Raw genomic sequence first — 22309 nt, forward strand, 5'->3', positions numbered from 1 at the left:
TAAAGTAACTCTACATCTGCACTTCATACATATATATCTCTTAATCTTCTTCTATCTATGCCCTAGACAAGCTATAGTAACTCGACATCTGCACTTTCATACATATATATCATCTTTTTAATATTGTAAAAATTAAAAAAAAAACCTCCTTAAATCTTGAGAAAACCTTCCTAAACCTGAACCGACCCAGCTATCGAAAATTCATGTTAAGGTTCAAGGTAATCTAGAACCTCAAACCGGATGAACCTTGAAGACAATATCCATCACACGTGTTGCATTACAATGATCATACTACATATCGCTTATTGAATCTAATCTTTCTCTATAAACAAGAATTGATGGGACTAAACTCGATAATTTATAGCCATAACAACTAAACATACTCAATCTAACACATTACCAATAATCACCACATGAACAAATACCATCACGAAAATGATGAAACCGATACGTATCCCTCACAGTAATCTCACGCCCTGTAATCCTCGATATAAGCTTGATCGCCCCATGACAATCTCCGCAAACACGCAGATTCTTCGTAATCCTAATCGGCGCCGGAGCGCTAGTGTTCATGAGCGCGAAAACAATAGCCAATTTCTCACTATGAACCGCAAGATGATGTTGCTTATCTTCCTCCTCCACATCATGAAGAGCAGACTCATTCTCAGAAACATACCCCACCTCAATCATCTTCCCAACCAACAAACCCAACTCCTTATAGATCTCCTTCCACCGAGGATGTGACACGTCACCAGCAAGAAACGTGTACACCTCACCACCGATCTCCACGTTACTCACACCTGGCGTTTTCTTTATCCCTCTCCTCTTCATCACTGACCTGACAGCTGTCACTTCCTCCCACCTTCCCGCCTTCGCGTAAATATTAGACAGCAACACGTAATACCCAGCCTCGTTCGGAACCATCTTGAACAAACGATCAGCCGCTATCAACCCTAATTTCATCTCCGAGTGGACCCTACACGCGCCTAGTAACGAACCCCATATTCTTTCATTCGGGTCAACGTTCATTTTTTTAACGAACTCGAACGCTTCGTCAACTTTCCCTCCGCGCCCTAGCAAATCCACCATGCATGAATAATGTTCTATTCTCGGAGCTATTCTGTACTCTTCGCTCATTAATCTATAGTAATCGCGTCCTTCTTCCAACAGCCCTGCATGACTGCATGCTGACATAATCGCGACGAACGCGATTGAGTCAGGAATGACACCTTCATCCACCATTTTTGAGAAAAGGGTAACCGCTTCTTCTCCTTTCCCACTCGCGCCGTAAGCTGAAACCATTGATGTCCATGATACTATGTCCCTGCGCTGCATAGTATCAAACACCTCCCTTGCATCCCTTAAACACCCGCATTTTGCGTACATGTCAATCAGCGCGTTCTCGACAGTTAAATTAGGACGCATTTTATTCATTTCGATGTAGCTATGTATCTTCCTTCCTGTTGTTAAGGCGCAGAGATCTCCGCATGCAGGGAGTACACTAGCAACGGTTATCATATCTGGGTTGAATCTGTATTCTTCCAGTTTTGAGTACAGATCAATTGCTTCCGAAGCCATTAGGTTATTTACGTAGACTGCAATCATTACATTCCATGCAACCAAACTTGTTCTTGAGAGGCTTGAAAACATCTCCTTGACAAATGAGACATTCTCCATTGTTGTGTTGCTAACAGCTGGGAGTAAGCTTGCCATAGTACCGGCGTCTGGTTTTGAACCTAGCTTGATCATTTCTCTGCATACACTTAGTGCTTCATCAAACATGGAGTTTTTGGCATACGCTGCAACTAAGGAGTTCCAAGAAACTACATCTCGGTTAGGCATTTCGTCGAGCACTTTCCGTGCTTCTACCAGTCGTCCACATTTTCCATACATAGCGACCAATCCGTTTGCAGTGAAGAGGTTGGAGTCAAGTCCGATTTTAGTAACCGCACTGTGAATTTGCATTCCCAGACATGAACTCTCGCAGCCAGCAGAAGCCTTCAACACACATGGATAAGTGTAATGATCTGGAGAAATTAGAAAGGTAGACATGCGCTTAAAAATGATAAGAGCGTCTCTGTAACGTCCGTTATTGACATAGCTTCTGATCATAACGTTACAGAATACGACATTCTTGTTAGGACTTTCATCGAACAGGTGGCGGGCACAATCCAGTCCGCCACACGCTGCATACGCACGAATCAACTTGATGGCGATCGATGGATTGCCTTGAAGGATTTGATGTATAACGATCTTGGCATGAAGCTTTTTCAGTGAGTTGGAATCCGGATACTTATCAAGGATTTGGCCACACAAGTCCTCTGAGACAAAAATGGTGTTGTTCTTCTGCGAGGATTTGACTCCTGGAGTTGTCCTAGAAATGGTGGCTTGTAATTGACTGACTGTTGAATAATAATAAGGACGAAAGTTGATTACTGGGCTTTTCATTGACAATGGTGATGAAACGACGAGTAGTGCTCCGCTGAAAATGGAAGGCTTAACATATCATACAAAGTGAGTTTAAGGCATGATAATGCCTCGGATTTGGGCGGAGCTTGATGCGGAGTTTGACGAGGAAGAAACCAGCAAGGCGCTTTGTGTCCTACCTCCTACTAAAATATAAAATTAATTGATAAATATAAAATAATCGTACACAACTTGGTTATTCATAAAAGTCTATTAAAATATAAAATAATTGATAAATAAATAAATAAATAATATAAATATAAATATGAAAATATATAATGGAAAGTTAATAAAATCATTTTACATTTTTGTGGATTTTTAATTTTAGATTAATCATATTAATAAAACTTAATACTTAATTATCAATTGAAGTATTGTAGTAAATACTAAAATATATATCATTTAAACACAAACCATAAACTCCAAAATTAATTGGACCAATTGACTAATTAGAGAAACATCAAATATGAGCTACAATATACATTAAAAGGATATGAAATTAAACAAAACTTCAATTATGCCGATTTTAGGATACAAAAGTGGGTTGAATTTGTTGAAATTGTGAGTTTTAGACGACTCTTAAGAGTTAGTTCCGAGTCTGACTGGATCAGTTACGAGTCTACTAAAAACGAGTTTTCTATGCGAGTCGACTCTATGCCTATACCCTGACTCGTAGCTCATACGAGTTAGCGAGTTGACTTGCGAGTTTGATAACTAATGATTGGGTTCTTCGTGATGTCCGAGGGTTCTTAGACGGCAAGCCTTCAGTGAGACTCTTATCGCCCTCATCCCCAAGGTGAGTAATCCCGATAAAACTCATCTCTTTCATCCTATTAATTTATGCGAAGTTCTTTATTAAGATTATTATATAAGTGTTGACTGATAGAATGTAAAAGATGCTTCCAGTGTTGATTAGTCTTGTGCAAAGTAGATTTCTCCCGATGAGACTTATCACAAACAACATTTCTTTAGCCCAGGAGGTGGGGCACTCTATGAAGAAGAAGAAGAAGAAGAAGAAGAAGAAGAAGAAGAAGAAGAAGGGCAAAAAGGTTGGATGATCTTGAAGTTCGACCTCGAGAAAGCCTACAATAGTCTTAGATGGGACTTCATTGTTGAAACACTCATTGTTGCAGGTTCCTAGAGAAACGGGTGCATTGGATTGTGGATTGCATATCTTCGTCTTCGATGAACGTCCTTTAGAATGGTGAGATCAAGGAGAGGATCCTCCCATCAAGAGGTATTCGCTAAAGGGAGTCTATCTCTTCGTACTTGTTCGTGCTTTCTATCGAAAGGTTGATCCACCTTATCATCCATCGTCTGAGAACCGTAACTGGAAGCCTATCCATATCTCTTGTGCTGGCCCCTCAATTTTGCACCTTCTATTCGCGGTTGGCATCCTCTTGATCGGAAAGGTCTTGGTTGAACAAGTGAGGGAGATGCAAAGATGTCTCGATCTCTTCTTTAGATCGTCGGGACAAAGAGTTAACAAGGGGAAGTCGATATACATTTTGCCTAATGTGAGGGAGGAAGAGAAGGAGAGGATTAGTTTGGCGAGTGGTGTCCAACTCATGACAGATCTCGAGATCTATATGGGAATCCCGCTATTGTATAAGAACTTGAATAAAGTCACATTTGAACTCTTGTTGAGAAAATCTTGAATTGGCTCTCGGGGTGGCAGGGTCGCGTCGCCTCACTCTTGCCAAGTCGGTTATTGGCTCCTTGCCGCTTTATTCGATGCCCGAGCTCTCCCATCCCAGTTTTCGTGCATCGTAAGATTGATTCTCTCACTAACTCATTTATTTGGGGGGAGTTGGAGTCATTGTAGAAAGATAAACCTAGTGAGTCAGGAGGAGATATGTAAGCTGAAGGATAGCGGTGAATTAAGCATCAAGAAAATGGCCGTCCTTAACTTGGCGCTCAATTGTAAAGTTGCTTGGCGGTATATCAATGATTATGGTCATTGTTGTCAGGACTGAGATCCTACTTTGGATCAGAGAAGGGGTTAAGATCAGGTCGGTATGATCGAGTCGTAGGATCATAAGATCCTACTTATTTCTGAATTTGAGGTAATTGGAATGATAAAGTGACTACATATCTTTAGTATAAAATATAATACATGATTTTACTCACACAACATAGATACTAACATCATACATAATTCAAATGATTGTTTTGTAAGCATAATTTAAAATGCTTGCCATAATTTGATAATGAAAATTCTTAGTATAGTTTAAATCATGTTTTCTAAGCATACATAATTATTTAAAAATGTACAATTTTTAAACCACAAGGATCATAGGATTTGGAGGATCGTAGGGTCACAATATCCTATGTTGTTGGATCGTTGTGACGTAAGCGATTAGAGAAGCGAATATCACTTCCCTAAGCTTATAGCAGCGGAACTATAATGTGTAAAAAGCTTGACAAGGTATTTATAGTGGAAACCTCACCACCAATTAGTATTGAGTAAAACCACTACCTTCTAGTTCATCACTAGAAGGATTTGAAACTCACACACTCTTTTTATTGGATTTCTTGTTCGTTACAAATAGAGAACTCGGAATAACCTAAATTACTCTTCTCTCTCTCTCTCGTACCCAAACTCAACACTTACAAGTGTATGACTATCTTAACCCAGCAGCCTATGATTTCCCTTTGTATTTTCACGCACACCATCATGGAGAAGACGTTTTCTTATTTATAAGGATGGCTCCGTATCTCTTCTAGCAAGATACGCAACAAGGTTGTTGCGATCTTGCTTAGCCGCATCTTCAACTAAGTCGGCTCATATATTCTATTTTAATATCTTCCGGCTTCTAAGTATCTCCTTAGTATCGTCGCAGTATCTCTTCAAAGATCTTCTCTTGAATAACATCCTAACCACTTGCATCTTTAATTAATTGGATCGATCTTTAAATGTTTAAACCTTTTATTGTCTTGTCTTTCTCTTGGCCGATACCCTTTCCTTAATATAAAGAGATTGATTCCTGGTTTGAAGTCGCTTCCCTGTTAAGAAAAGTTCCCCAATAGGGAAGCATCCCTAGTAAGGAAAGTTTCCCAAGAGGGAAGCTTCCCTAAGATAATAACTGCAAGTAACACTCAGATAAGCGAGTTAGAAAGTGACTTGTCAACATCAAAACCAAGGAACCCTAAAAATTCCCCCTTTTTGATGGTGACAAACACTTGAAGCATTTAAGATTAAATCGAGTATAAGGCAATAAAAGGACTCCACATAGATACCAGACAGTTCCCCCTAAGATGACTCAAGTAAGCAGCCTAGTAAACGACGTTCCCCCTCAGAATATGATCCCCTTAAACTTTCCCTCTTTTGACATAATCAAAAAGAGAATAATGAGATTAGCAAAGCATAGAAAACCCCAAATAACAAAGCAGATCATATGATTATACAAGGATGTCTTGCGCACGCAAGTACACCCATAATGTTTTCCCAGTCAACACACATCAAGGTTTAAGGCAAGAAACACGCAAGTCACAAAAGTTGAGCAAAACAAATCAGAAAAGAAGAGGGAGAAATAGGTAAAGAATTGTGAGTTTCGGGGTCAGCACATGAGAGGAGATATAGCTACGCGGCAGCCGAGTCGTCCTCCGACTCATCACCAGAGGAAGTCATGGTTCCAATTTCAGCATTCAGCTTCTCCACCAGATCAAGCAGTCCATTCACCAGGGTGCGTATTCGCCTCTGTTTGGTTTTGATCTTGCTTTTAGGAGCACCAGAGGTAGCTTTAGCAAACTCTTGTTCTTTACCCTTTGATAGGACCCTTGTCCATCCTTCACCAGACCGTGTGAACTTCATTTTGCGCAGCGTATCTTCACTTAGCTGTTTTACCAATTTCACGTCTCCATGCCGTTCTTCATAAGTTTCATGGTAAGCTAGAATCCGTCGAACGATAGATGGGAAGGGCATGGCATGAGTTTTTCTATCCACTACATGACCCATATGTTTGAGCACAATTTTTGGAAGGGTGATCCGTTCCTTTCGCATGAGTTTATCGAGCAGCACCACGTCCTGAATAACTAAGATGTTCTTCTTCTGCTCACGCGGAACAACATTGGAGAGGAGGAGCAGATGGAGTACACGGGAGACGATGGGCATGAAGGTGGTAGAGATTTACCCTGTTAGAGACACAGTAGCATCACCAGACACACTGTGCACGGAAGAAGCTGAGAAACCAGGGGGCCAAGCACCCTTAACATACAAATCATCTCCTTCATGAGGCACATTCAAGATCAGAACCAACTCTCTACTACTGACTGTGTATTTCTTGTTATCAATCAAGTAGTGACCACACAACCCTACATCGTTGTCTATCAACTGGAAAGAGAAATAAAATTTGCAAACAAGATGCGCATTGGCGGTTACCTGATGAGTGAATAAAGAGCCCCATTGCTGAAAATCAACAAGATCTTGAACTGCGGCCAGAGAATTTGCTGCAAGAACTTCAGTCGTGAATCCCATCTCTTTGATCAGAGTCCGAGCTTGCATATCTTTCAGAGCGGGGAGAGTATCTTTCTGTTTGGTGGTGGTGCAAGCGGTTTTGACAGGAGTTGATGGAGTTTTCGTCTTGGAGACGGATCCCCTCGTTTGCCGTTTAGAGGGAGCAGTTGATGGGGCCTCAGTCTTTACCCTTTTTAGGGATATTGGCTCGTCGTCTTCACTTGAGCTGATGACTTCAACTATTTTTCCCAGAATGCCTCTTTTCGACGGTGGCGGAGCACTCTGTTTTACGCGTTACTTTCCTGTTTGCTTTTGGGAAGTCTTGGAGCAAGTAATGACAGGGACTGGGGGAGGAATGGCAGAGGAGGTTGATTTAGGTTCTCGAGGTGTCGATGTCTGAAAGGTGTCGCCGGCAGGAGGCGAGGCGGTTTTTGGTGGTTGTTCAGTGCTAGGTTGTTGTTTGATGGGTGAGACGGAAGAGGGTTTTGGTGGCGTGTCTGCCAGGACGCAGATTTGAGATGGTGGTTCGGTGGGTAGGATGGAGGATTCGGTCAGAGGTGGAGCCGGTGGTTCATAAATTACCATCTCCAGACAGGGTGGGTTTTCTTGGTTGTCTGAGGTAGGGTTTTCTTGAGGATCAAGCACAAAGGATGAGGGGATGGAGATTTTGGTAAGATCAAGACCCATGGCCAAGAGTTTTGCCATGATCGTTTCTGCGGTGTCATTTGAGGTGAAAATATTGGCAACCATTTTTTCGGAGCTCGAGGGAGACAGAAGGATGATAGGGTTTGAGAAGGAGGAAGGAGTTGAATCATGTGGAACGAGGGTGAGGATGGGTTTCCTTTTTGTATTTAAATTTGCTTTGGAATTCGGACGGACGCGCCAGTCTTTTCGCACTATTGGTCACTGGTTTGCAGAAAAGGTGTTCACACTTGTGCATTGAATTTTTCTATCTGTGTCAGACGTTTCCTTTTTATGCGAGATGACGGACGACTCGATTGCCTTGTCTCTTACCTCCTCATACACGTGTTGATAGTGTAGGTGTGTAATGAATAGGACATATACCAGAGATGGTTTCACAAAGAGAACATTACACACAAAAAATATTATAATATATATATATATATATGAATGTGTTTATTAAGTATAGCATGATGAATCCAGTTAATGTACGGAAGAAGGGCTCATAGGATTGTTCATGCTATACGTGGTTTTGGGACACTGTAGATTTCCTCCGTCATTTGTGCTTATGATGTCAGGTTAAAAAATCATCGGGAAGAATCTTTTGGGATTAGAAAGAGAACTTTGTGATTTGTAAGTCAAAATTTCTTAAAAACAAGATGTATGTGACCAGGGAAGCGACTAGGGGTAGGACGCGTTGAAGGCAAATAAGTAAAATCTAGAAATTCCCTGCCTACAAGGCGTATAATATGCAGCACATAATAACACATTAAGCATGATTTCAACCAATCATCGAGAGAAGCGCAAGAGAATAATATTTAGTTGAGGGAATTCATACCAAGCTCCATACGAAGCCGCTCAAAAGGTTTCCTGTTGAGTGCCTTTGTAAAGATTTCCCTAATTTATGCTACAGAAGTTCATTAAGACCATTCCTCTTTCCACACAATCATGAAGAAAGTGATGCCTTATTTCGAAGTGCTTTGTTCTAGAGTGTTGCACACGATTCTTAGATATGTTAATAGCACTAGTGTTATCACAAAGTATGGGAACTGAATCAAGGAATATGCCAAAGTCTCTTAGCTGTTGTTTGATCCACAAAAGTTGTGAGCAACATGCGACTGCAACTATATATTCAACTTCTGTTGTGGAGATTGCACCTGAGGTTTGTTTCTTAGATCCCCAAGAGACGAGGCACAGTCCAAGGAATTGAGCCATTCCGGAGGTAGATTTTCTATCCACCTTATCCCCTGCAAAGTCAGCATCAATGTAGCCAACTAGTGATAGATTACCTCCCCTTGGATACCATAAGCATAAATCATTTGATACATTGAGATATCTGAGAATCCTCTTTACATCCTTGACGTGTGTCTCCTTTAGATTTGCCTGAAATCTAGCACATAGACATACATTATACATAACATCTGGCCTACTAGCCGTTAGATATAGTAGAGATCCTATCATTCCTCTATACAAAGTTTGGTCAGCATCCTTCTCTTTTTCGTCTTTTCCTAGGGAATCATTTGATGACATAGGGGTAGAAAAGGGTTTAGCATCATTCATCCCAAACTTCTTGATGCATTCATTGATATAATTTTGTTGATGCACCTTAGTCCCTTCCTCGGATTGAACTACTTATAGTCCTAAAAAGAATTTTAGTTCTCCCACCATACTCATCTCGAACTCACTTTCCATGAGTCTAGTGAACATAGTAACCAACACCTCATTTGTGGAGCCAAAATGATGTCATCGACGTAAACTTGAATAACCAGGGTATGCTTCCCCTCTCTTAGAAGGAAGAGAGTTTTGTCTATTTCCCCACACACATATCCATGTGAAAGAAGGAACTGTTATAGTCTTTCATACCAGGCACGAGGTGCCTGTTTGAGACCATACAACGCCTTATCTAACACGAAGACATGGTTTGACTGAGAGTGGTCCCCAAACCCTGGTGTTTGACTTACATATACTTCCTCTTTTAACACGCCATTCAAGAATACCGTTTTGGCATCCATTTGCTGCAATATAAAACCATGGTGAGCAGAATATGCAATCAAGAGTCTAATAGCTTCTAACCTTTCCACAGGAGCAAATGTCTCATCATAGTCAATTCTCTCCTGTTGATTGTACCCTTTGACGACAAGTCTTGCCTTGTTTCTTGTGACCTATCCCTTCTCATCAAGTTTGTTCCTAAAGACCCATTTTGTGCCAATAATGGTTCTGTTCTCTGGCCTAGGGACAAGTCTCCAAACTTTGATTCGCTCAAACTGATGAAGTTCTTCTTGCATTGCTTTTATCCAGTATGGGTCTTTGAGCGCTTCACTTATGGTCTTTGGTTCTGCAAGAGAGACGAAAGCAGTGAACGCATAGGAGTTAGGGCCAGATTCACTTACCTGGTCAACTAACTGTTCATTTACCTGGTCGGCTACCTGTGGAGCTATCGGAGGGGTACGGATGGAATCCCCTCCTCACTTGTGCCTTCTTCAGAGAACCCTAGTATTTGGAAGTCTTCGTCAGCGGACAGAGGTGGTGCATTGAGATCAACAAGCTCGGTTCCCACCATTTTATGTTCATGAAATTGAACATGAACATTTTCCTCTACCTTCCTTGTTTGTTGATTGAAGACCTTGTATGCTGCACTATGTGAGGAGTATCCCACAAAGATTTTAGGATCACTTCGAGCATCAAACTTTCCCAAGCTTTCCCTCTCGTTAATAAGTGCGAAACACCTGCAACAAACACACGTAAGTGACTTACATTTGGTTTCCTTCCTTTGAGTAGCTCGTAGGATGTTTTCTCTAGCATGGTCCTTAGGAAGGCTCTATTTAGGATGTAGCATGACGCATGCAAGGCCTCAGCCCAGAAGTTCCTAGGAAGGCCACTAGCAATTAAGAGCGTTCTTGTCATTCCTTCCAAGGTTCTATTCTTCCGTTCAACCACTCCATTCTGTTGTGGAGTTCTATGAGCCGAGAAATTGTGATCGATTCCACACTCCCTGCATAGTGAGAGAAAGGAGGAGTTTTGAATTTGGTTCTATGATCCTTGCAGATTGACTTCAACTTGCTTTCCAGTTTGAGTTCAGTTCTCTTCTTCCACACGACAAACTCTGAGAAAACATCTTCCTTTGTTGAAAGAAAGATGGTCCATGTGTACTTGGAGAAGTCATCAACAATAACAAACACATACTTGTTTCCACCACTACTCAATGTGCGCATGGGTCCACATAGATCTATATGAATCAGATCAAGAGGTTTGAGAGTAATTACCTCCGTTTTGGATTTGAAGGATATCCTTGATTGCTTACCTTTTATGCATGCACTACATACCTGATCATTTTGAGCTTCAACTTTGGGTAAACCTTCCACCGGTCCTTTTGAATGAAGCTTTGACAAGAGTCGAAGACTCACGTGCCCAAACCTTTTGTGCAATAGATCAGAATCTTCCTTCAGGAAAGCGAGACACACTTCCATGTCAGGGATAAAAGAGGGATCAACCATAAATACTTTCCCATCACATAGTCCTTTTAACACAGCCTTTCTACTTTCAGCATTTCTCACAGTACAGTCCTTAATAGTGAAGATAACCTCATTTTCCCTCCCAGGCATAGCTGGGCTACGCTTAGAAGATCGAATTTTAGGTTGCTTACCAGGTTCACTTTCTCCACCGTGACGTGTTCTGAGATACCTACTTGTCCTGTACCAATTACCTCTCCTTTGCTCTCGTTTCCAAGTTTGATTGAGCCTCCAGAATCTTCTTTAAGTGAGTTGAACCAGTTCCTATTTCCCGTCACATGACCTGAGCATGCACTATCTATGTATTAGGAACTCTTCCTCACTTTCCCATGTATGTAAAACATTAGTTCTTACGAATCCAGATAAGCTTAGGCTTACTGGGTTTAGGAGAAGCATGCTTACTCACATTTACCTGCTTATTTGTTCTTGACTTATCATCAGAATTATTTTGATTTTCACTAGAAGACTTATGAACTTTTTGTAGCATTCTAATCATGGAGTAGCATTCATTTTTATAGTGACCATATTTTCCACAATGCCAACAAACTCTATGATATTTTAGATTAACATATCTACCATGTCCAGGCCAAATGGTCTTATTATTTTTCCTAGCTTCAAAGTCTATGTGATCTGGTTTTTCATTTTCAGAATACTTAGTCCATATTTCAAAAGCCTTTTGACCATCAAACCAGTTGCTTGGTTCAGGTAAGGGAGATTTCCCTTTATCCTTAGAACTACAGTGATTGCACCCTATACTGGGGCTATTGCATTTATTCTTTGGAATTAGGGAGTTAACCTCCTTATTTGGACCGCTTTCCTTACCCTTACCCGTGGCCTTCTCAATATATCCTATGCCAGCTTTTGAAGTGAATCTCTTAGAAAAGTCCCTTTTTAATTGATCTGCCTTTTCTATGGTGAGATCATTTTTCCATGCCTCTATTTTTCCATCTTTCTTAAGTTCCTCTATCACTTTCCTAGTCACTTCCCTATCATTTTCTAGGTCTTTATGTCTTTATTTAGAGAAGCAATTCTTTCTTCTAGTGTGAGACAAATTTTGCACTTTTTCGAAGTTATGTAGGAAGCTATCTCCAGGTTTTTCACCTTTTCTTCCCAAACACTATTGTCGAGCAGATTTGAGATAGTTTCCTCCCTTTTCTCGAGAGATTCATTCAGATTAGCAATTTAAGTACCAAGCTTTCTAATGATGCTTATGAGATACTCTTTGGGTTTTCCTTTTAATTTAGGAATGATAGTAGATTCAGTTACCTCATCGTTAGAAGCATCCTCGTTTGCCATTTAGCAGAGATCACCGGATCCGAGGGAAGCGTCCTCGTTAGAATCAGAGTCTCCCCGGGTTGCCACCATTGCGGTTTTTCCTGCTTGCACTGGGGGTTCTCCGGCCTTCTTCTTGAAGCAGATTCTTGCAAAATGTCCTTTCTTTTGGCAGTGATAGCATATGACTTCCTTGAGGTGTTTGCTGCTTCCCTCCGATGAGCATTGGATGTCTCTGTTTCCTTTCCATACTTTCTTGAATGCTCTTGTAATCAGAGCAATGTCCTCATCTTCGTCTTCAATTCATCCTTCCATTTGAGCCAGATCAAATGCCTTCTCAATCTTGAGAGCTATGTTTTGGCTCTTCTTGCTTTCCGGTCGAGCAGTTTTCCTTAGTTGAACTCCAGCGTTGCTCTATAGCCGGGCTACTAAACCTTCCAGTGTGATTGACTTGATATCATTCTGAGCTTGTAGAGCAAGAGCTATTAAGTCCCACTTGAAATTTAGGGCCTGAAGGAACTGATGTGTGATTTTCCAATCGGGAAGAACTTCTCCAAGAAACTCTAGTTGTCCGACGGAGGTTTGGAATCTGGAGTGAAAGTCCTCTGGGGATTCGCCTTTCTGTTGTGCCACGTTATCGTAGTCTTGCACAGCCAAAATCCTGTTTTTCTTTACATCATCATTTCCTCCATACATTCTCTTGTGTGCCTCCCAGATGTCATTCGTCGTTTTGTAACGAAGAACCTTCCTTAGATTTGAGGGACCAAGAGCCATATGTAAGACTTTCTTTGCCCTCATGTTGAGTTCCAGTGTTTTGTAGTCAGCATCTGAGTAGTCTTTCCTTTCCTTTTCAGCTAACTTTGTGGTTGTATCGACCCAGATCTTTTCATCTCCGAACTCAACAACCTTCCGGGATTCAATTTGTTCCACCCACCAATCATACTCTCCGTTTTTTAGAGTCAGAGCCTTCCAGAAGGAGTCATTGATTGAGTTGCTTGAGGCCATTTCTTCAATTCAGTCACATCAAGTAATAGGCTCTGATGCCAATTGTTGGATCGTTGTGATGTAAGCGATTAGGGAAGCGAATATCACTTCTCTAAGCTTATAGCAGCGGAATTATAATGTGTAAAAAGCTTGACAAGGTATTTATAGTGGAAATCTCAACACCAATTAGTATTGAGTAAAACCACTACCTTCTAGTTCGTCACTAGAAGGATTTGAAACTCACACATTCTTTTTATTGGATTTCTTGTTCGTTACAAATAGAGAACTCGGAATAACCTAAATCACTATTCTCTCTCTCTCGTACCCAAACTCAACCCTTACAAGTGTATGACTATCTTAACTCAGCAGCCTATGATTTTCCTTTGTATTTTCACACACACCATCATGGAGAAGACGTCTTCTTATTTATAAGGATGGCTCCGTATCTCTTCTAGCAAGATAAGCAACAAGGTTGTTGCGATCTTGCTTAGCCGCATCTTCAACCAAGTCGGCTCATATATTCTATTTTAATATCTTTCGGCTTCTAAGTATCTCCTTTGTATCTTCGCAGTATCTCTTCAAAGATCTTCTCTTGAATAACATCCTAACCACTTGCGTCTTTAATTAATTGGATCGGATCTTTAAATGTTTAAACCTTTTATTGTCTTGTCTTTCTCTTGGCCGATACTCTTTCCTTAATATAAAGAGATTGATTCCTGGTTTGAAGTCGCTTCCCTGTTAAGGGAAGTTTCCAATACGGAAGCTTTCCTAGTAAGGAAAGTTTCCCAAGAGGGAAGCTTCCCTAAAATAATAACTACGAGTAACACTCAGGTATGCGAGTTAGTAAGCGACTTGTCAACATCAAAACCAAGGAACCCTAACATATGTGACCCTACAAGATCCTACTGATCCGACCCGACCTAAGATCCTGACATCCTCACGATCCTACATAGGATCGGGATTGTTAACTAAGTCTAGGATTGCAGGATCGTAAGATCCTATGATCCAGATCTAGGTCCTAATGACAATGATTACAGTAGTCTTTGGGGCTCAGTTCTCCTGGCCAAGTATATCCGGCTATTATTGGCTGAAAGAAGCAAACCCTCCACTGATTTGGAGAAGCATCTCTAGGGGAACAAATTGGTGTCTAGGGGGTTCGTTTGGCAGTTGGGGAATGGTCGGACAATCCGTTTTTGGCCGGACTGTTGGTTTGGTGTCAGAGCTTTGACTGAGTGGGTCTCCAACCCAAGTCAGGTGTCAAATATTGAGGACAAGGTGGTGAGTTTTGGGAACGTGATGTTGGGAGGAAATGGGCCTCTTTTTCTAGCCTTATCCCATTGTCGATCAGCTTACAGATTGCAGCGACATTGGTTGACAGTTCAGAAGAGAGGGATGACTGCCTGGTGTGGATGTTCTCGCAAGACGGCGATTCCACGTCTCTTCTGCATATTAGCTTACTCATCATGACCATGGTTTTGAGCCAAATATAGATGCGCAATTCCACATGATCATCTGGAAGCTGGAGGTCCATGAAAGAGTTAGATTCTTCATGTGACTACAAGTTGCTGAGTTTAAGGAAGTAGCGCATGTCACATTTGCGACTAATGAAAGAAGGAAAAATAAGAAGCATAATTTTGACTTTATTCATGGAGACGGAAGTTCAATACAAATGAAAGAAGGAAAAATGAACCCAAAAAAAAATAGGCACGAAAAATGTATTATTCGATGGTGGATAACTATATAATAATCCTAATCTACAACAAAACAAGCTCTATTATACATACAAAAGAATCAATCTTTATACCAGCAACTAACAGAACTTAATAAGAGAATTCATGACCCCTTATAGAGATATACTTCTTAGCCCAAATCGCGATATCTTCCGCACACGCCTGCGCCTGAGGCGTCTTTAGAAGCACATCAAGTGTAGCAAATTCATGAACCGCGTCTTTATACTCCAAAACAGGCGCGTCAATATTGACTTTTCTAAGAGCCTCTGAGTAGGCAATGGCACGGTCTCTCATACAATCCAGCTCAGCAACGACGGTGAGAGTAGGTGGCATCAGGTACAACGGCGGGCCCCTGTTGGGTACCAGAGGGTTGCCAGCTGGATGATCTTGGCTGTACTCGTCCTCTGGAAGGAAGAGCTTCCAGGCGAGTGAAGACATGTCTTTGTCGAAGAAGTAGGTGTTTGAAAGGTTTATCTCTGATTGTGTAGGGCTACTGCCCGTGAAGAAAGGGTACATTAACACTTGGGCTACGATTTTTACAGGGTTTAGGACTCTTTCGGATTCGATTGCCCTTCTGGATAGATAGTCGGCAATGTTTGCCCCACAGCTCGAACCAAGAAGAACACATCTGTTCAGCATGCAATTAGGTCACAAAATAATCACACAGCAGCATATTCAATGGGAACAATGAACAAACATCTCTGATAATGAAGACAACAAAGAATGATGGAACTAACCTGGAAGGATCAGCATGAGCAGCCAACCAAGGCTCCACCATTGAAGACCCAAATGTATCATTCACAAGATGTCGTTGACGTTGAGCATCCCACCTCTTAGCATCGCCAACACCACCACTATGCCCAGCTCTAGAATTGGCTACCACCAAAGATTTGCTGCACTCGGCCAGATTCGCCTGCTTGGCCAGCCAATTCAACACCTTCCACCCATCCTCAAACGCCGCTGGATAACGGTTCTCCGGCGCCAGCCTGTAGCCAACTGCCAGTATGATCACATCGCACAATTTTGCAATACGCCGACAGAAGAAATCATTGGCAACGGACTCGTTGCTGCCGCTGACAAAGCCTCCGCCATGAAATTGCAGCATCACCGGCAATTTCCGGAAATGCTCCTTCTTGTTCTCTATCGACGGTAAGTAACCACTGTAAGCCCCGGAGTCGGGCTTTAATCCCTCGGGATCCTTTAAAACGCCGAAACCATAGCTATTCCTCCTCGATTGTTCCGCGTTGATGAGATCAGCCCTAGGGTTTCCGGCAGGGTCAAAGCTGCCCCGGCGGCTAATTTTAGGGCTAGGACGGTGGAAATCGGATCTAGAATTGGGGTTATTGTGATTAGGAGCCTTAGAAGACCAATATTTGGAGTCGGGATCGGAAGAGATTACTGTGTCGGGGAGGAAGATGCGAACGGAGAGGGAGGTGAAAGCGTCGATGTGAATGTCCTTGGTGGCTACGCCGTCGACGAATACGGGGCTGGCAGCAGCCACGGACTCCTCCGATCGGGTGGATACTCCGAATCCGTCGCTCTTTCCGTTGGAAGGCTCACCAGCCACGCTCTGTATCCGGTTCTGAAGCCTGTGCTTCACCATGAATTTGAAGTAGACGCTGTACAGCTTCACAGCGACGCTGGGCATCCTTTTCTTTTCCTCAAAGGACTACCTTTCTCTATTACAATCGCCGGTCTGTATAGTCTCGCTTCTAGGTTAACAGCTCGGCATTCCTTTTCAATGACGGACGACTGCACATAAACTGAGAAGCGATGAGCCAATTCAATCAATAAACTTCAACCTAAAAGCGGAAATGTTCAATCGAAGATGCAGTTCAAATCACAATGTTGCTCCAAGAGCCAAATCTGTTAGATCGAAATGAGTCTCAATGAAGAGAGAAAAGCCGGGCGTGGTGGCGTGGTGCGCATACATTCAAAGTTTGTACACTCTGTACACGAATTTGTTGGCCTGTCTCTACCGCGGCGATTTTTCCTTAAATATTTCTTTTTTCTTAATACGTTTCTTCTTCATTTTTTTTTCCACTTTATTCTCGGTCTCGACAAATGGGTTAGGTGGTTCGAGTACGGAATTAAATCGACTGCTGATTGAACTTGTTGATAAAATTTTCGGGTAGATCGAAATTCAGGTGTTATTAGGTAGGGTCGTTTTACGTTATTTTATATTTCTTTTTTGTGCGTAAAGTTCATTACTTTATATTGTTTTGCTAGCTAGATCATCTAGTAACTTAATATAATTCAAATTAATCTAGTGGTGACATATTCTATATTAGATTGGTTGCGTGCATTTAAAGTGAATAGTTAACATATGTCTGAATTAGATTCTGACTGGTTGCGGTTCAATTATATCAAGTTGGGATAAGAATAATATTGGAATCAAGACAAAAAGGCTAAATAAGATATAAAGACCAAAACTAACTATTATAAATGGATATTTGTCAAGTGAAACTCTCACCGCCATTATAACCCAAACCACAAGTGTTACTTTTCCATTTTCTGCTCTTTGTTCTGTTCGAAATTCTGCATGCAATACAATCCTCTGGGTTACTTTCTGTAACTAAAGTTGCGATCTTTTTGCAACTATTCTTATAAAATCTGTGTGAGATCAATCTTGCTTACTGCAAACTTCTACATTCATTGATCTAGGAATCATTAATCTAATAGTGCATAAAAAACACGTCACTTTTTAGCGTCGTTGTCAGGGAGTTTATTACAATTTAGTTGTTAAACCTTATAGCTTTATGTGGGTTATTTCCAGAAATTGAAAGGAAGTTGCGCTAAGACAGATGATGAATGATGAACAAGAAGTTTCTGTTGCTGTTGTGCAAGTTGTGCAAATCCTAGTGAACCACAAGAGGCAGAGAAAATCACTATTGCATCTCGAGCCAATGCCAACAAAACCATGCGATAATTTGTCAAAGCAATGCCTTGCTTCGCTACTGACTGCGGTGATGTTACCGCCATTAGGCGAGGGCACAAACTTCAAGTTGAATCCCAGATTGATACACCTACTCCCAAAGTTCCACAAATTGAGTGAAGAGGACCCTATCAAATACTTGGATTAGTTCCATTATGTCTTTATGATCATCAAGCCCAGAGGAGTATCTGAAGAGAAGATTATGGTGAGAGTGTTTCCATTCTCGCTAAACGAAAAAACTGACCAGCGCTACTACTATCTTATCTCCCCGCCAACAATATACATTCTTGGATTGATATGAAGAAAGTGTTCCTTGATAAGTACTTTCTAGCAAAAACGGCCAACAATCTGAGAAGAGCCATTACTACAGTAGAGCAAGGAGATGTTCTACGACTACTGATAGTGTTTCAACAATATGATAGGTAGTTGTCCTTAACATGAGATATCGTAGAGAGATTTGATGTATAGTCTCTACCATGATCGCCTAAACTAGACTTGTAGTCCATTCAAGACTATTTGTGGTGCTAGTTTTCTTGATAAGTCTCTAGATCAGGCCATGCATATTTTCAATGAGATCTCAGAGGGCATTAGGAAGATTAGGAGGTCGTCTTCTCCGATGAAAGGGATACATGTTGTAAACCCTTTTAATGTTTCAAATGAGATTTCTGATTTAAAAGAGATGGTGAATAAATTGACTTTGTAAGACACACCGCAACAATTGAAGGCTTGTGACACATGTTGTGACCGTCTATACCCTATAAACGCCTTCCCGTAACTACAAGAAGACGTTACTAAGGTAAACACTTTTGGAAATTATGGTCCTCTCCTCCCCGCAATGATCCTTTCCCTAATTCTTCGAATCCAGGGTGGATGAATTATCCAAATTTTTGTTGTAGCAATAATGATCAACCTCGACAACAATAATGACAATATGAGTCTAGAGCCAGTTCCACAAGGAAACAAGCCTATGACAGAACATCTAGATTAATCCTTGGCTACTAGCCTAATCAACCATGTGAACACCACCACTATGTAGTTTAAAAGCCTAGAAACACAGATGAGCTAGATGAGACAATCAATTGCTTGACTCAAAGTGAGAGATTCTAGACGTCTCCCCTCTACTATAGAGATATATCCTGGGGGGGGGGGGGGGGGACGCAGTACAATGTTATTGTGTAATGATGTTCGAAGGACCATTGAAGCAGAGTTATTTGCTAATGTTATGATGAAGAAGAAGATACATCTACACATAGGCTGTACCCTGCATCCCAACTTCTGTAAGTTTGTTATTAGAAAATTTTCTGACGATTGTGAGCAAAAACATTCTATGCAATTGGCCGCACCCCGTGCCTTTATGTTTGATCTATTTCCTGAGATTTTGAGTATGAATCTGAAAGTGATAGAAACGTTAGCGCACCCTGTGCCAAAGGTTTTGTCAATAGTCACACACTTAGTGAAAAATTCCAGAAAAGTGACAGAATCTGTAGCACGACCCGTTCCCTTTGGCCGCACCCCATGCCTTAGCTTATGTATATTTTCCAACACTGAGCAAAATTCTGCCAAGAAAATAAAAACAAAACTTAGGCTGCACCATGCACCTAAAAAGGCACCACGAGCCCCTACTAGTGATATGTAGCTGAAAGAGGAATTGATCTACTTCGATGATTACGTTCGAACCTATTTTCCTCCTCTCCACAATATACGACCTCCAACACCATTTACCAAGGCCTTACTGACTCTAAGGACATATGAGAGCTTATGCGAGCTATATGAGTCGTTTACCAACTATGAGGCGAATGACCTGCTCCTTGCAATGATGAGGAGAGACCCAAACCAAGCTCGTTATCTAGACAAGTTAGAGAAGAAAAAGAAGGTCAGGGCGAGTGAACACACGACTTCCCTATTACAGAAGACTTCTGACCAAGTGGGATGACCTAGGTACATATTATATCCCTTACACTATTGGTTCTAAGTTTATTGATAAATCTAAGCTTGACCTATGACCTTCTATAAATATCATCCCTTCAACTCTGTATGACTCTCTGGGCTTTCCGTCTTTATAAAGCTCTAATCAACAAGTACACCTAGCGGATGGAACTTTTGTCTGCCCGAAAGGTATGATTGAAGACATGTTAATGAAGGTGTAAAGGCTCACATTCCCACATGACTAATATATTCTAGATATAACTAGCGGTATAAATGTACCTATTATGTTGGTAGGCTTTCACAAACACTACTAGTATGATTATAGATGCAAAAAGAGGAAAACTAATTGTGGAAATTTATGAGTACAAAGTCGGTTTTAACATCCGATTCTTTGTCCCCGCCAATTACAATGCTTTGTATACGATGACAACATATGCTTCGAGTACTTTGGAGCAGTTGCATACAATCTAAAGAATTTCATAGTTGAGAGCCATGGGAAGGTACTCACTGATGTGATTGAGATTGTTGACATGCCTAATGATGTGACCTTACGTGATAAGCATGGTAAAAAGATTGATAGTGTTGATAACATGTGTCGATGAGGTTGTTATTGATTTGCATGATGTGGTTGAGAATGAGCATGCTAGTAGTAGTGTGAGAGATAGAGATATGATGGCTATTGAGAGTGATGTGTTTGATGATGCTGCATTGGGCATTGGCCCCATTCTATTTGTGGGAGATGTCAAGATGTCGTTTGTTATTATGATTTTGTGTAGGTTATCGATGAGAGAGTGAAAGAGAGAGACCCCAGAATCAACTAGGGGATAGTTTCTTTAGGAGACCGTTCATTATGGTCAAGAATGGTCTAAGGTTCAATGCTTTCTATTTCTAGATAATTCATGAGATTATGGAAAGTCGGGTCCTGCATGTTCTTAATGCATATGACTAATAAGGCCAAATATCACGCGTAGAGCCAACAACAATATCTAAGACGTTGATCGAGAGGTAACCCGAGAGTAAGATTAGGAGTAGAGGTAATTTATTACTTGCTCATATCATCTCGGTCATTTTCTGTTTTGAACTAACTTGCAGGCAAAAAGGAGGCATTATGGTTTCCTCAAGGTCAACCCATCGTGTATACGGTGGGACTTGGGAGGTACGTATCTTAAACCTTATGAGAGAGCACAAAATAGAAAAAGAAAATAGAACAATAGATAAAAAGAGAGAAGTGAGACACTTACCGGAGAAAAAACAAAAATGAGAAAGACGCTTGGAGGCATATACAAAAAAAATAAAAGCAAGATGTCTGGAGGCGCACCAAAAATAGTTACTTGATTATTTTTTCCTTCTATTTTTCAAACATATCTTATTACTAGAATCTAATTCAGACATAATCCCAAATTGATATATCTGTTTATAATAGTTAGTAATAAGATTTGTCTAGACAATTATATCAAATTGGAAAAAGGCTAATAATGGAATCAAGACTAAAAGGCAAAATAAGATATAAGGATCAAAACTAACTATTATAAACGGATATTTGTCAAGTGAAACTCTCACCACCATTATAACCAAATCCACAACTGTTCCATTTCATGCTCTTTGTTCTGTTCGAAATTTTGCATGCAATACAATCCTCTAGGTTACTTTCTGTAACTAAAGTTGCGATCTTTTACTACTATTCTTATAAACTCTTTGTGGATCAACCTTGCTTATCTCTAACTTCTATATTCATTGAGAAGGCTGGGCACGGGCCAGAGACCGGACCGGACCGAACCCGAAACCCCAATCTCATAAAAAAAACCCGGACCGAAAAATTTTGGGTTGGGTTGGTCCGGGTTTGATTCGGTCCGGTCCGGGAAAAACCCAATAGACCAATTTCAAAAAAATAATTGTTTAATGCTTTAAAATTTAAAGTTTAATGCATTATTTAAGGTTTAAATAATGCATTTAATCTATTTAATTTCCTATAAAAACTCGAATAACCGACAATTAGGCAAGTTGAACAAGTAATAAAATGTCAAAAGCATATAAATGATAATATTTAGAGTTCAATATGATTCAAAATACATAAAATATGTTCAAAACAACTTAAATTAATAACAACTAAATAGTCCACATGTAACAAATATTTTACATTATTCAAAACATGTAAAGATGGTAAGATATGCAACAATCATTTTTACTATTTTTTAAAATGGTCTACCCGAACCCGAACCCGAACCCGAGCCAACCTGAAACCTGAAGTTCAAAAAACCCAACCCAAAGACCGACCCGAAATTACTTCGGTACGGGTTCGGTCCGGTCTTTTCGGTCTTGTCCGGTCCGGGTTTCGGGTTAACCCAACCCA

General features: G+C 40.8%; 2 protein-coding genes across 2 annotated transcripts; both read right to left on the reverse strand.

Annotated features, from left to right (window-relative positions):
- Positions 1-396: 396 nt before the first annotated feature.
- LOC141249776 (uncharacterized) lies at positions 397-3286 on the reverse strand. The gene is made up of 4 exons (XM_073669794.1): positions 3131-3286; positions 2881-2911; positions 2607-2612; positions 397-2402 (listed from the first exon to the last, which is right to left on the reverse strand). Exons 1-4 carry the CDS (start codon positions 3284-3286, stop codon positions 397-399), a joined length of 2199 nt encoding a protein of 732 aa, XP_073525895.1.
- An 11902-nt stretch (positions 3287-15188) lies between these two features.
- On the reverse strand, positions 15189-16746 carry LOC141249778 (uncharacterized). Its single transcript, XM_073669795.1, has 2 exons — positions 15836-16746; positions 15189-15726 (listed from the first exon to the last, which is right to left on the reverse strand). Exons 1-2 carry the CDS (start codon positions 16744-16746, stop codon positions 15189-15191), a joined length of 1449 nt encoding a protein of 482 aa, XP_073525896.1.
- Between the last annotated feature and the right edge of the window lie 5563 nt (positions 16747-22309).

The sequence above is a fragment of the Phyllobates terribilis genome, unplaced genomic scaffold, assembly GCF_046119375.1.
Source record: "Phyllobates terribilis strain yellow unplaced genomic scaffold, ASM4611937v1 Scaffold_5116__1_contigs__length_54266, whole genome shotgun sequence".
In the NCBI taxonomy this organism is placed as follows: domain Eukaryota; kingdom Metazoa; phylum Chordata; class Amphibia; order Anura; family Dendrobatidae; genus Phyllobates; species Phyllobates terribilis.

Excerpts from the sequence above, each read along its gene's own strand:
- LOC141249776 (XM_073669794.1), bottom strand. The coding sequence starts at position 3,286 with ATGAGTTTTATCGGGATTACTCACCTTGGGGATGAGGGCGATAAGAGT. Across the intron at positions 2,912-3,130 it reads CGTATGAGCTACGAGTCAGG|TCAATTGGTCCAATTAATTT; the intron begins GTATAGGCATAG and ends TTCTCTAATTAG.
- LOC141249778 (XM_073669795.1), bottom strand. The coding sequence starts at position 16,746 with ATGCCCAGCGTCGCTGTGAAGCTGTACAGCGTCTACTTCAAATTCATG. Across the intron at positions 15,727-15,835 it reads GCTCATGCTGATCCTTCCAG|ATGTGTTCTTCTTGGTTCGA; the intron begins GTTAGTTCCATC and ends CATGCTGAACAG.